The following is a 15,021-nucleotide window of genomic DNA, read 5'->3' as shown; positions in this document are numbered from 1 at the left end:
GGTCCCTTTCTGGGTCTTGCTCCAGACATTGCCAGGCTCCCCATCTACGGAAGCTCTCCCGTTTGTTTCCCTTTCTCCCTCACCAGCCCCTGCTTATGTGCTCCCCTAACACCTGTGGCCACCTGACCCTGGCCAGCGCGAGAGAGCCCCGGGGAAGGGGAGCCTTCTCCAGACTTGGATGTAGCAGCGAGAACGTACTAGCTGCTCAGTTAACCGGGGGGCCCGGGAATGAATGAATGAATGAATGAATGAATGAATGAATGAATGGAAAGTCGGTGGCGCGGCTTCAGGGATGCCCGCTGACCCGGAGCCCCCCTCGCCCCCGCGCGCGCGCGCCCCAGGCCCTGCCCTGGCCGCCCCCGCCAGCCCGTCCGCTCTCGGGCCCCGCGGCGCGGGGGTGCGGGTGCGGGTGCGGGTGCGGGGTGCGGGGTGCGGGCTCCCGGGCATGCTCAGAGCGCGCAGGTCCGGGCGGGGGCGGGGAGGGGAGGGGAGGGGAGGGGAGGGGAGGGGAGGGGAGGGGGCGGGCGGGGGAGCGGCCGCCGCCGCCGTGCGCTCGCGGGCCCGGGCGGAGCTGCGCAGTCCTCCTCTCGCAGCTGCGCCAGGACAGCGGCGCTGGCCGTGCCCACAAGTTGCCGGCAGCCGAGCGCGGCGCCGCCTCCTCTGCTCGCGGCCCCCCGCGCCCTCCCCGCGGCGGCCGCGGCCCCGGGACGCACCCGCACCCGCACCCGCACCGCACCCGCACCCGCACCGCACCCCCGGCGCACGCCCGCCCCAGATGTGAAGCGGCGCCGCAGCCCCTCGCCCCGTCCCCCGGAGCCATCCAGAGCGAGTGTCGCCGGCGTCTGCTCTGCCCAAAGCCCGGGGCTGGAAGATGTGGCAGCCGGCCACCGAGCGCCTGCAGGTAAGGGGCCGCCGCAGCGCCGGGGGCCAGCCTGGAGGAGGCGGCGGCGCTCCGGCCGGGAGCCCAGGGGGCGCGCTGCCCCTCGGCGGGGCTGTGACCCGGGGCGCTGGCGGGAGCCGCGGGGGGAGAGGGCGCTGCTGACCGCGGCCCCGCAGCCGGCGGGGGGCGGGCGACCCCCGGACACGCCGCGCCCCGGGCCTTCCAACTTTGGGCCTGGGGGTGTCGGTGTGCGAGTGCGTAGATGTCAGGCTGCACTTGCTGAGCAGCGGTTCTAGATCACGTTCCCCTGTCTCAGTTTACTGGCCTGGGTTGCTTGTTTTCTTTTCTTGCATCCGGATTTTTCCTTTTTCTTTTTGGTCTCCAGGAAAGAGCAGGTAATTTGTAAGAGTATAATTTGGAAATATCAAACTTGCATTGGGGTGGCCATGGGATGCATATTTTATTTTATTTTATTTTTTTATTTTATTTTATTTTTTTATTTTATTATCTTATCTATCTTACCTTATTTATTTATTTTATTTATCTTATTTTTTATTTTATTATCTTATCTATCTTATTTTATTTTATTCATTTTATTTATTTTATTTTATCTGTCTTATTTTATTTTATTTTATTTTATTTTATTTTATTTTATTTTATTTTATTATTTTCTTCCTATTTCTTGGAGCTCTCCTTTCCATTCTCCCCTGAACTTCAACTCGCCCAGATGATCTCCAACGCCAGAAGTGAAGTTGTGGGCCAGGAGGAATACTGGCGCTCTGGGTCATCCCATCCAAAGTTTTTCAGTGCCGTCTTCTGAGATGACAGGCTGCCTTTAAATTTGGATTTGGATTTAATTTGGATTCCGAAGCCGGGGCGTTGGGAAGGGGGGCAAAATGAGAAAGAGGGATGTTTACGGAAAGGAGCTCTTCCAGTGACACTTGGCACCCTGGAACCGCCCAGACTGCAAAGGTTTGATGACTGCCTTTTGCTGACAGATATATTCTCCAGGGATAGGGCAGCTTCTCTGCCAGATAAAATCCACTGAATCCTGCAGTTCAACTTTTGGCAGGCTCGCAGCCACATTGTTTCGTAGTAAACTTTGAAGAAGTGTTTAAGTGGTAAAATATAGCACCATTGGAGGCCTAGTGGGTCTGAAGACTTAGTACAGTGGAGGCCAGGAGCCCTGGCTGGCTCCGGAGGTTTCTCAATGAACACTCAGAGCCCCAAATGCAGAATGCAGACTGCTCCTTAGATCCTGGGAGAGGCTACCCTTTGCCTGGGAGCTCTCATACTGGGGATTAACCTGCAGAGGGCATTGCACTTAGCAGAAACAGATGCCCCACGCCCCGCTTCTAAGCCTCCCTGGGCCTGTGGATTTGTGGGGAGTGGGTTCACATGAACAGAACCTGAGACACCAGGCCAGTCCCCCAGGATCTCAGACAGACTCCCCGAGAAAAGAGACCTTTAACCTTGGGGACAGTGTGGTGGGTGACCAACCTCTAACCTCCTCGTCTTATTAAGAGACCGTCACATCGAGCCTCTGAATGATGGACCAGAGGCGATGTGAATATTTTTTGGCAGTGACCCCAGTTACCAGTTGGGCATTTGAATTCCCCGATGGGTTCAGGGCACGGCTTCTATTCTAAAGGAAGGAGTGACTGGAGCGGGGGGGGGGGGGGGGGTCCCCATCCAAGTGAGTAGCCTAGCTCTCAGAAGTCCTTGGAGAGATGAGGCCAGAGTTCCTTGAGGTGGCTTTTCTGGCCCGGGGCTGTGTGCCTCTGCAAAGTTTGTGGATTTTGTCTCTCGCAGTTATTTCTGTTTCATTTAAGGACTCCTGTGTGCTCCGGAGCACGTGACCCTTGGCAGGCGAGAGCTCTGGCTCGCGCTCCGCATGGCAATCGTTCCTTTACTAGAAACGTCCTCCTGGCTCTTCTGTGAAACGTACACATGTGCGTTTGGCACGAGCCTGGTTTATTACAGTTTGCGCTTGCAGTGCATTTCCTGCATTTTGAAGTGTCATGTTGAAAGAGCCCCCGGTTTAGGCTTTTGAAAGCTCAGGTAAACATGTCTTATCACTGGCTAAGATCAGATCGCTGCTGGAAGGTTCTTGCCAACAGGAGGCTCAACTTCACGCTCCCCAAATGAAAATGGGTAAACAAGCCGGGTTCCCTTTGAAAGGTCCGGCTCCTGCCTTGCCATTATAGAAGCGGACCAAATGGAGGGGGAAAAAAAATCTTCATAGTCGGGCTTCTTTCCACATAGCAGCTCCACTCTTTTTTCTTTTTTTTCCAAAACACACAATTTGCATGTTTTTGCTTCTTTGCGTCCTTGGGAGGGAGTTGCTGAGGGTGAGGTGGTGAGTGAGCTGCGTGTAATAATATTTTATTTACATTCCTTGTGGTTTTGTTTGTCACGGTCTCTGTTTGCTGTCTGGGATTTTTTTTCTTCCCCGTGTTGCCCTCAAGGCACCACCATATAGGAACGTGGGTTTCCGATTCCTCAGTGAATGGGATGCTTTATCTTGCCCCAATTCCGTGGCCGTTGGAGATGCTGATGGGAATTGTGTTCAGTGGGGAAATGAATGATGAGTCCCACTGGTGAATGAAGTCAAAGCCCCACCCTTCTTACACACATTCCTCACCTTCTCATACAACCTCATTAATTTTTTTTTCTTCATTAATTTTTAATGCAAGACTTCAATTTAGATGAGCTGGAGTGCGGAAAATCCTTCAAGGAAGCATTCCCAGAGCTTTCTTAATAGGACTGAGGACTCAGGAGCCAATTTCTTGTACAAATACCTAGAAACAAAAGAGGCGAGGGAAGAGAGGAAGGCCGTCTTTTCTTAATTGATTTTATGAGTTCCTGCTAGATGATGCCCATGCAAAGGGTCTGGGGCCCTGGGAGCGTGGCCGAAACTTGCGTAGGCCAGACGGTCACTCTGTAGCTAATTTGGGGCTGGCAGCTAGCCGTTTTGCTCAGGACATGACATCTTTGAGCAGGTTTAATTATCACTATCAAAACTCACTTCCTTGCCAGACGCAGCGATGCTTATGCTTCCCGATTTGAGGTGTAGCTGATTGACCCAAATCCAGCACGGGCACTGCGACCTGTTGCCCCGAGCCGGGCTGAGCTGGATCGTTCCTCATTCACACAACCCGCGGCAAGTTCATCTGCTCCCCTGAATGTTAAAACTTCTGTTGCGTCCCACTCGAGCCCTGGCTGCGAGCTTCTGCCATTAAAAATATAATAGGATCAGAAGGGATGTGAGGATTTAAATTACCACCCCAACTTTTGAAAATGAATACATATGAGTTCTTCCCTTTTCACCTCCTGTACTGCACAGCAGACCTTTTTTTTTTTTTTTCCCCTTGGAGGGACTCGGGAGAGTTATAAATTTTTAAAGGAGCAGATTTGAAACAGGCTCTTCTCAGAGAAGTACAGGGGACTTTTTAATAGATAAAGGGCTATGTATTGGTCTTTAAAAAAACAGAGCTGAGATTATTTCTGGCCTTGATACCTTAAGATTTGCACGGGTTTCCTAATTGTCTTCATTCTTGGGCGGGGAGGATCCGTTAGAAATGACGGACTCCTCTGTGCAAGAGTGAGGACACGTTAGCCATAGAAATGTGTGTTTCCCCAGAGCACATGTCCAGTGAGCCACCAGATACATTTTTCTGCAGGCCAGGAAAGGAGGAGAACAAGAGAAAGATGAATGGAGACTCAGTTTGAGACAAAGGAGGCCAACGGATCCGGGCCTGAGGTGGAGCTGTTACAAGGGTGGAGTGGAATGGGATAGTGGGAAGCTGTGAGAGAAGCAAGTTTTAGCAAGTTCTAATTGTGGAGTCGATGGGGAACTGTTTTCTCATGAGGCTTTTTTTTTTTTTTTTAAGATTTATTTATTTATTTTAGGGGGGGTAGAGAGGGAGAGAGAGACAATGAGCAGAAGAGGCAGAGAGAATCCCAAGCAGACTCTGTGCCAAGCACGGAGCCTGATATGAGGCTCGATCTCACGACCCCTGAGATCATGACTTGAGTCCAAACCAAGAGTCAGATGCTTAACCGACTGAGCCACCCAGGTGCCCCTCATGAGGCGTTCCACAAGGTTCCAAGTTAATCATTTGCCTGTCTTCCCTGAGATTTAAATTTTTCCTGTGGCAGATCCAGAAAATGCCGAACTTCGATCCGCAAAGCTTGGCTTTTGGCTTCTCAGCTTGGATCCTTCTCTTGCCTGCATCGCTTTCCTTTTTACTCTTATTCTGTTCAGTGGCCAAGCATCAGCACCTTCAAAACGGGGTGAAATGAGGAAGGGTAGGGAGAAAACCAGATCCTGCCTCCTTTGGTTTCTGGTGAACGTCTGGGCTGGCAAAAAGGTTCAAGGAAATAAAACTTCTGTTTTATTGGAGTTACAACTTTGGAGATTATAGGAGCCAAGAGTACTTGGTCCCCCAGGGTTATATTGTCCTTTCTCTGCCTTGCCTGAGCTGATAGATTTCACCTGCCCTTGCACTGGGGATTGTTCTAGACTTATTATTTCTCTGTTATCCAGCCCCTTCCACTTTTCCCCTGAGGATTGATGGAGGAACCCTCTAGAACAGCAGCTGGAGACCATTAGACCAGGAACGCTGGGCAGAGAGAAACCTTTGGCAAGCAAGACCCTTTTCCAGGCTGACCAAATTGACAAAAGGAACACAGAGTAAGGAAGGTAGTGGTAGCAGCCCGTTTTTATGGAGCACACACTGTGTATGGGGCGCTGTGCTAAGGAGTTTTACTTGAATTATCTAGTTCATTTGCCTTCCCTAGCCGCTTTATCCCCATTTCATAGTGAAAAACCCCTGAAAGCCAAAGAGGTTAAAAGATTTGGTCAGGGTTGGACAGCTAGAAATGAGCAGAGCTGGAATCTGGCTGGTCTGGCTTCTGAACTCACTTCTTAGCCACTTCTCTGTAGTGCAGAAGGGTAAGAAGATGCTCTACACCTGCTGGGGCCACTGTTATTAATAAAGAGAATTGTAGGGGCGGGGGTCTGGTGGCTCAGAGGGGCTGCTTTCATATTTCTGGTTGATGCAGTCTGGCTGCCTGTGCCGACATGGGCTACCCTCTTTGGGTGGCTCACACCTCTGGGTGATGGTGGTAGTGGGGGAACGTAAGCTGGTATATCGTACTTTAGCTGAAATCCCCAGTTGCCGTTTGAGTCTCTTCAACTGGAGCACATGGCATTTATCCAAACTAGAGACCTTGAAAGATGGTAATCAAGCCTGATCTGGTCCTTCCACATTTACACCAAAAGTGGGGGCAGGGGGAAGGAGATTGGGGAGTTCAGGAGCAACTGCTTGGAAATAAGTGGTAGCTACTCTTAGGGACGCACAGGGTTCTCACCGAAGGGATCCTAGATTTTGCCAGTCTTTTTGTGCGTCTTAGATGAGTAAGTACAAAGCCTTGGGCTTTATCGTTTGCAGAGGAAACTTGGAGATATCATTACTGTGAGGTCTTTGAGAAGCAGCATGCTGTCTTACATCATTGGGTCTTTCTGTGCATTTGTCAGCAAAATCTCCACCAAGTGACTTGCAAAATGCCAGCCTTGGAAAAAAACCAAAAAACTCTGCCCCCTGGTTACCCATTGCCTAACTGGGCTGTTTCATGTTGAATGTACTGGGTTATCTTGGGGTGTTAGGCAACTTTTTGCATTTTGTTTGATGTTCCAGATTGGCTCCCTCCTCCCCCACATCCCAGTAGCACTGACTCCCCCCACCCCACTATGCAGATTAATCCTGTAAATTGGGTCCTGGAAGAGTCAGCCCCAGACAGCCCCAAGGCAGCTGGGGAATCAGGCTTCCTTCCATGGGGCTATTCGACTCCACAAATAGCGAATAGCAGCAATTCAGGGAGTCGTTAGTGGTCAGCAAATAAAACTAGTCCAAAAACACCCAGTAACACTGCAGTGTGCTTCACTCACACCCCCCCCCCCCAACCCCCGGGGCACAAACCTAAACGGAGGCTTTGTTTAAGTCCAGCAGGAAGAAATAGTTGAGGTTGTTGTCCAAAGACCTCCTTGGAGGCTAGTGGAGTCAGTTACTATCATTTTATGTTAACTTAAAAAGAGGTTTTGATCCCAATTTAGCTGCCAGCCAGTGATAGAGCATCAGAGTACTCCCCAGGTCCAACCCTCAGGCCAGGATCTGGACAAGGACCTCGTCAGGAGTCAGGCACAGACTGGCCCTGTGTCCTTGGCCTATTTCCGTGCTTCCAAAGTCTCGGGGAGCCCTCTCACCTAATGCTGGTGCCACTTGGGTTCCTCGTCTTGCTGAGGTCTTCTCTCCTGTGTCTGCCTCCTCTTCCCTCACTCGTTGCCACTGAGGTCTCGCTTTGATAAGGGAGGTTCTGGTAGCGAGAAAAACACCACTTCCTTCTGTTTGTTGAAGCTTAAACACTAGTTGAGCCTTTTATTCCTTGCACCTTTGGCCTTCCTGATGGGCGCAGCCTCAGACTCGAACCCTGGTCCCCATGTCTTACTCATTGCGGTGGGCCTTCCCCCGGCCCCCACATATATGCTGAAGACCTAGCCCTGCTATTATCAATGCTGCCTCGTGTGAAAATAGGGTCTGTGCAGATGTAATTGAGTTGAGTCACTCGGATTAGGGGAGCCCTAAATCCAGTGACTGGTGTCCTTAGGATAAGGAGAGATTTGAAGGCACAGAGGAAGGCATAAGAAGGAGAAAGCCTTGTGAAGACAGAGGCAGAGAATGGAGTTATGCTTCCACAAGCGCAGGAATGCCAGAGGTGGTTGGCAACCACCAGAAACTAGAAGAATCAGGGGAATGTCCTTCCTTAGAGTCTTTACAGGGAGCATTGCCCTGCTGCCATCTTGATTTGGGGCTTCCAGCCTCCAGAACTATGAGAGAGTACATTTCTTTTTTTTTTTTTTTTTTTTGAGAATACATTTCTATTGTTGCCCCGTCTGTGTCAACTTGTTACAGCAGCCATGGTAAACTAATACACTAATAAAACCACATTGCCTTTGACCGAGTTCTGTGTATTTCCAGAAGCCTGGGTATGCCTGACTTTCATAAACTGGGACAAAATGAATGTGTCTCTGTAGCACACTCTTTTACTACTGAGTGTGTGAATTTATTTACGGCGGATTCAGAGAAAATGAAAACAGACATTATAAAACAACTAAATCACTGCTTCTTCCTCCCTCATCTGCTTCTGGTCAAGAGCCTAGGGATGGCGGCGAACGGGTCTTGCGTTGCTAAAGGGAGCGCCCCTAGAACAAATAGTAAATGTGCTTCAAGAGATAGTTAACTTTGATCATTAAAATTATGGGATGTGAAAGACAGTTTGCTTTAAGGCGGATCTCAGTGACACTTTTCCAGGCAGGTGGAGACCAAGGGTGGGCTAGGGTTTTATCCTCAAAATTGCCAGAGTCCCTGCAGAGTCTCTGGGGAGCAGGCCTCCGGTGCTTGCCTCTGCCCGACGGGTCGGAGACCCATGTGGGTTGACTTTCGAGTCCCCTCCGGGCAGCCCCAGATGATTGTCTGGTTGATGATTTGCATCTGGCTGGATATTTTGCTTTGTTTTCGTTTTTCACTTGGTAACAGTATAAATTATTTTAATGAAGAATCGCTTTCTAGTACCCAACTCACTTTTAAGACAAAAAAGTCAGTGTCACGAGGAGTCATCACACTTGCTTTCCTCTCTCCCAAGTGCAGCAGACACTTGTTGCCTCCCCCTGCCCCCGAGGGCAAGGAGCCTGGGTGAGGGCAGGGCGGCCCGGGGTCTGCACATCTCAGAGTGGAGAGCCGAGAGCCTCTGGGTTTTAAAATGCTATTTTACCTTTCATTCTCTTCCTCAGGAAGAAGAGAATCCTGTGCTCGGGGGTGGGCAGGGAAGGGGGGGCAGAGACGCCAGGAGAAAGAGGCTCCTTAATTGCCATCCTTCTGTGAGGATAGGCCGTTCTGATCCCTTCATGACAAGTCCTTTCCTCACAGCTTCTTTGTAATTGTGGGTCTGAGGATGAATACCCAGAAGGCCTGGCCCCTTCTTCCCAGCACATGCTTTGAGGCCTTTCCATCAGGAACTGGCTGCCTTTTCCCCAGGTGTGTGCGACATCCTGGGGTCCAAGCCACCCATGGTGTGGGGTGTGGGAGTGGCCACTGCCGTTTCCTTTCTGACGGGCCTGTGGATGCTCCCTGGGGGCTGAGCCGGGGTCTGTGGGGCCATGGGGCAGAGGGGTGGCTAGTTTGTGTTGGGCTGACATTCTTGGTGGCCTCGTGCACTAGCTTCCGAGCGTTGCCATAACAAAGTACCACAGGCCGGGTGTCCCAAGGACGAGAAACTTCTTGTCTCACAGATGTGGAGGCTGGAAGTCTGAAATCAAGGTGTCGGCAGTTGGGGTTTCCTCTGAGGCCATGAGGGAGAATCTGTGCTGTGCCTCGCTCCTAGTGTCTGGTGGTCTTTTGGAAATCTTAGCTGGCCCTTGGCACATGGTGGTCTCCCTGTGTGTGTCTCCTTAGAAGGATGCCCCCCATGTTGGATCAGGGGCCTACCCTCCTCTGGGGACTACTTAGGTCTGTGATGAGCCTCGTTCTGAGTCAGGTCACATTCTGAGGTATTGGGGTTTCAGCATAGGAATTTTTGGAGAGACACTTCAGCCTATAATACTTACTTTAGAATTTTCTTTTGGGTATCCTCTGGGCACCAGCACATTTCTCCCTGCTTGAACCAATCGCAAAAAAAAAAAAAAAAAAAAAAGAAAAAAGAGCAATGGGATTTTTTTCCCCCTCAATGGCAGTGCAGATGTGAAATGAAGTGGCATATCTGCTTCTTGTCATGGCTACTATTTTATACTTGATTTGATAAAAAAAAATAAATAAAATGACAAAATAAGGGCAGCTCGGGTGGCTCAGCTGTTTAGTGCTGCCTTCAGCCCAGGGCGTGATTCTGGAGACCCGGGATTGAGTCCCACGTCGGGCTTCCTGATGGAGCCTGCTTCTCCTTCTGCCTGTATCTCTGCCTCTCTCTCTCTCTCAATCTCTCTCTTTGTCTCTCATGAATAAATAAATAAAATCTTTTTAAAAAATGACAAAATAATATCTGCTTAGGGTGACAAGGTAACAAATCACACAGCTGGGAAGTGTGTTAAGATGCTAATAAGCTTTCTCTAGATTTCCCAATTCTCCCCATGAAGGAAACTCATAGGATCTGTCTGGTAGTGATTTTCCCACAACTTTCTTCCAGGTCTGTGCAAACATGTACAAATATATGGATGCATATTTAGATCTTTCTCATGTGTTTCAATAATACACTATATATGTATTACTCTGCTTTTTCTTTTTCACTTTACAAAGTGCTTCCTAGGGATCTCCTTTGGTCAGTACAGTTGGCTCCCCCTTCTCCATGGTTCTGTGTTCCGTGCTTTCAGTTACTGGCAGCCAACTACAGTCCAGAAACACATGATCCTTCTTCTGACAGATCATTAGAAGGTCAGTAGTTGCTAAAGGTCACATGGCAACACCTACATCATTCACTTTATTATCAGAAGAAATATGAGTACAGTTATATAAGATATTTTGGGGGACAGAGACCACAATCACTTCTGTGACAATATGTTGTTATAATTGTTTTATTATCAGTTATTTTTGTTAATTTCTTACTGTACCTAGCTAAATTAAAATTTATCATAGGTATGTATGTATAGGGAAAAAACATAGCATATGCAGGGTTTCAGATATCCTCTGGGCGTCTTGGAACATATTCCACATCGATAAGGGGGAAACTACTTTAATATAGCTCCAGCTCATTCCTTTTAGGATCTGCATGGGATTTGTAGTAGAGTTGGGCCACAATTTATTCAGTTCTTCCTCTATCAGGTTGGATCCGGGGCATATCCACGTTCTTTTGTTGCCCTCCTGCCTGTTAATAATACTGTTATAACTCTCTGGGTATGTACATAAGGATATGCTCGTATTTCTTTAGACAGGACAGGAAGCATGAGATTTGCTATATCTATGAGTATGCATGTTTTATATTTTAGCAGCTGTTAATGAAGGCCTTTTGTGAGAAGTCTTCTTTTTGATCTGAAGTCTGGGCGCTTCTGGCAAAGGTGCAAAGAACATAGTTTGCTGGAGACAGGATAGTCTTTTCAACAAATGATGCTGGCATAATTGGATATCCCTGTGCAGAACAACCAACTCCAAACTTTAATCCTTACCTCATACTTCTGGCATACGAAAACTCACTCAAAATTCATCACAGGACTAAATAAAACCTTAAACCTATGGCATTTCCAGAAAAAGACAGTAGAAAGTCTTTGTAACTTTTTATACATCAGTATAAGCATTCTAAACATCAAGACAATGAACAGGCCCCTTATACCCCAAAGTTTCGTTGGATTGGGCCAAGATTTCTTAGAGCAATAACAAAAACATGATCAATAAAAGAAAGATTTGATTACATTGGACTTCATCAAAATGAAAATCTTCTGTTCTTTTTTTAAATTAATTTCATTTATTTATTCATGAGGGACATAGACAGAGAGGGGCAGAGATGTAGGCAGAGGGAGAAGCAGGCTCCCTGCAGGGAGCTGGATACAGAACTCGATCCCAGGACCCCAGGATCACCACCCAAGCCAAAGGCAGATGCTCAACCACTGGAGCAACCCATGTGCCCTGAAAACCTTCTGCTCTTTAAGCGATTTTAAGAAGACAATGAATAGATAAGACACAGACTGGGAGAAAATGCTTGCAAATCATATATCTGTAAGACAGGACTTCTATCTGCGATACTGAAAGGACTCTCAAAACTCAATAATAAGATAAACAACCCAATTAAAAAAAACAAACAATTGAACAAAGAAGTTATATGGACAGGAAACAAACACATGAAGCTGTTGAACATCATTAATTATCAAGAAAATGCAAATTAAAACTACAGTGAGGTATCACCACGTAACTATAGAATAGCTAAAATTAAAAGAGACTTCAACCACCCCGTACGCTGGCAAGGGAGTGGATGAATTGGAGCTCCTACTGCTGGTGGGGACGTGATGGAAGGCAGATCAGTGGATCTGAGGATTGGATGTGTGTGAGGAAAGAATTTGAAAATGGCCTGTGTAGATGTTGGAGGGTGATGGATGTGTTCAACATCTTCATTACAGTGATGGTTTCACGGGCGTCTATACATGCCAAACTGGAAATCACGCAGTGTATTACACGTCATCTGGGTCTATATAAAGCTGTTTTAAAAAGGCTATGTGAAGTAGTCATTGTATGGCAGGCACAGTGCTAGGTTTTGGGGGAACTCAAAAATACATGGTTTTTGCCCTCACTTCAGTGGATTCTCTGTAGCTTTCGTGTTCTTTTAACTGGAAATTAAAATTCTAACCTAGTGTGTAAATAACAAGCTCTGGTTTTTTCCCTAGAGTTCCAGTCACTCCTGTTAAAACATTCCTTTATTTAGTCCTTGAAATGACAGGTTTCATCAGTGTCAGTTTGCCTCAGGATCCTAAGTGAAGCAAGTAGTTGAGCAAAAGAGGAAATCCTGCCAAAAGGGTGGATGGTTCCAGTTGGTGCCTTGTTCTTTCTGTCATGCTGTTGTGTTCTTGCTTCTGGTGCTTTGTTTCTCACTTCTTTACAGCCTACCCAGATGGCTTGGTCCTCTGAGGCCTTTGCTGCCCTTTGCCCCAGCACCTGACTCTGACCCCCGTGGCCAGTAGACTTAGGAGCTTGTGCTGTCGGATGGGTGAATTTCCAGGGTCATGGCCCCATGACTGGTTGGACCACCTTCTTCGTTTTCTTTCTCCTGCAATAGGAAACAGAGACTACATCTACAAAACCATGAGTAGGTCTTGATTCCAGTTTGTGAATGTGATGTGTCTAGCCGAGGTAGGGTCTGGATTTCTTATGAAATAATCCTTTTTCTTGTGAGTTTGGCAACTCAAAACTTTACCTAGCCCCTAGTGACTTTACCAATGGCCGTTGAACCTTAGTAGAATGGTTTTGAGAAGCATTTATAAAAATAATATTAATCTAGTTTAAAAACATTTTTTTTTCTCCTCTAGGAGGAAAATTGAAGACACTTGACTCAATCCCTTGTAAAGCAAAGAGCAAGGAGTATAAGAATTTATTCAGTAAATATGTAAGGAGACCATGTTGCATACTGTCCAATCTGAGGTCCTGTTGAGGTGGTGGGGACACTATTAATAATTAACTGGTATAGCGGGCGTAAACCAGAGTCCCCTGGCAAACCAGGCTGTGTGGTCACCCCTAAGAATGGCAAGTAAAAATGCTAGACTTCTGTTCCTAACTCTGTCACTTTGGGAGTGAGGGAAAGAAATGAACTACATGGAGGTGAGGGACAGCAGATGGGCAAGAAAGCCAGGCAGAGGAGAGATTTCAGAGGAGGGGGTAAAGAATGTGCAGACAAGAAAGAGGAAGAAGTGGGAGGGTAGAGGAAGTCACGCAGACACTTAGCACCATCCCTGGCACGAATGTGTGCTCCCCAAAAGGTAGCTGCCAGTCACATGTTCAATGCAGCTGTTGGCCCATTGAAACATTATTCTTTGGAGCAGGGGCATCCGATGTTCACACCTGCTCAGTGGTGCTGAATGCTTTGGTGGATTATCTGGCTCTTTTGGAAAACTAAAGTTTTTTTTTTTTTTTTTTTAATTTTTTTTTTACTTTTTTTTTTTTAATTTTATTTTATTTATGATAAGCACACAGTGAGAGAGAGAGAGAGGCAGAGACACAGGCAGAGGGAGAAGCAGGCTCCATACACCGGGAGCCCGATGTGGGATTCGATCCCGGGTCTCCAGGATCGCGCACCTGGGCCAAAGGCAGGCGCCAAACCGCTGCGCCACCCAGGGATCCCCAAACTAAAGTTTTTCAGATGAAAAACTAGGAAGCATTGAGGGGGGAATACAAAGGAGATCGAAAGCCAAAGGGCAGGCGTCTTGGGGGAAATAGAGAGTATTTCTTTAGGCTATGAGTCTGGCTACCTGTGGCCCAGATAGGCTGCTGAACAGGGGAAAGATCATGGGGTTTTTATCAGGCACCTCTGGATGTAAATCTTGCTGCCTCACTTATTAGAAATTACTTCAGGACCTCTGATTTGTATTTTTTCAACTTTAAAATGGGGGTAGTAACATTTAGCTCTTAACTATTCATTGAGGTGTGGAATACAGAGAGCATATCATGGTAACTGGCAATTATTGGGAGTCAGTAAATACTAATTTCTTCCCCTATTTTAGTTCCAAGGGTGAGCTAGGAATAGCAGCATAGCATCTTAGGGCTAGATGGATAAGAGAATTTTGGTGTTTCTCAAAGTGTGTTCCATGGACCATGAATTTGGTGAGCTACTCATGTGAGTCTTGCCACACAGGATTCAGTCTTTAAATAGTTTTGGGGAAGCAGTGGGTGAAACAAAGTGAGTCTGGTTTACTGCAGGACTTCTTGTGGCCTTTCAGATGCCAGTGCCCCATGGATTTCTACGTGGGAGAAGAGAAGCCAGCTCTTTGTGAAGAAGCATTCCGCAATCCAGAGCGCTTCAATCCACAACTTGAACTTCTTTAAGTTGACAAACTGTGGGCCTGAGGCTTGGCTCTAGCTTACAAAAATATTTCCTTTGGCACCTTCAGTATCTATAAAAACTTGACAAATTAGTTTCCAGGATTGAAAAATTAGAGGAATTTATAAGGAAATCTGGATTTTCTGATTCTCTTAGAGAATGGGAGGTTCAAAAACCCCAGTGGGTTCTGACATGGTGACCATTGGCCAGCGCTGTTCCATGTGGAGGGGAAGCTTGTCCCAGCCTTACAGAGTGGGTGTCACTAAGTCACATAAGCTGATGGGCCTGGGGTGTTGGGGTTGGGGACCCTGGTCTAGTTCAGCTCCTTTGACTGGTGGGAAGAATAAATCCAAAATTCATGTAGTCCTTGGAATCAGGACAAGGTTCTTGGTCTTCTTTCAAAGGTCAAGGTGATAGAATGTTGTGTGACTGTGTTTATTTGCTTAGCATCATTTTTTGCTCTGCAGGCACAACTCCAAGAGCCCACCTTCTGCCTGGAGGCCAGTTCTTCTCCCCCTCTTTTTTGGGATCTGTGTGTCAGAGTTTATATGATTGGAGCAGGAACTAGCTGTTGCCCC

The 15,021-nt window shown here is 47.7% G+C and overlaps 1 protein-coding gene and 1 long non-coding RNA gene across 4 annotated transcripts in view; one reads left to right on the top strand and one right to left on the bottom strand.

The window, feature by feature from the left end:
• The first annotated feature begins 689 nt into the window (after window positions 1–689).
• PID1 (phosphotyrosine interaction domain containing 1) overlaps window positions 690–15,021 on the top strand; it is a 225,682-nt gene continuing 211,350 nt past the window's right edge. Inside the window, exon 1 of one of the 3 annotated variants that reach the window (XM_072796551.1) lies at window positions 690–901. In XM_072796551.1, the coding sequence (XP_072652652.1) occupies window positions 872–901 (30 nt within the window). In that variant the 5' untranslated portion in view covers window positions 690–871. Of the gene's footprint in view, window positions 902–10,244; window positions 10,363–15,021 lie in introns of those variants that run through there. The other 2 variants (XM_072796552.1, XM_072796550.1) reach the window with 2 other exon arrangements.
• Window positions 4,800–10,264, bottom strand: LOC140616130 (uncharacterized). Its single transcript, XR_012016655.1, has 3 exons — window positions 9,546–10,264; window positions 7,149–7,258; window positions 4,800–5,242 (listed from the first exon to the last, which is right to left on the bottom strand). It is a non-coding gene; the product is annotated as an uncharacterized lncRNA (long non-coding RNA).

This window comes from Canis lupus, chromosome 24 (genome assembly GCF_048164855.1).
Source record: "Canis lupus baileyi chromosome 24, mCanLup2.hap1, whole genome shotgun sequence".
Taxonomy (NCBI): Eukaryota; Metazoa; Chordata; class Mammalia; order Carnivora; family Canidae; genus Canis; species Canis lupus.
Note: the sequence above shows the minus strand (reverse complement) of the source record. Positions and strands in the feature narration are given on the sequence as shown.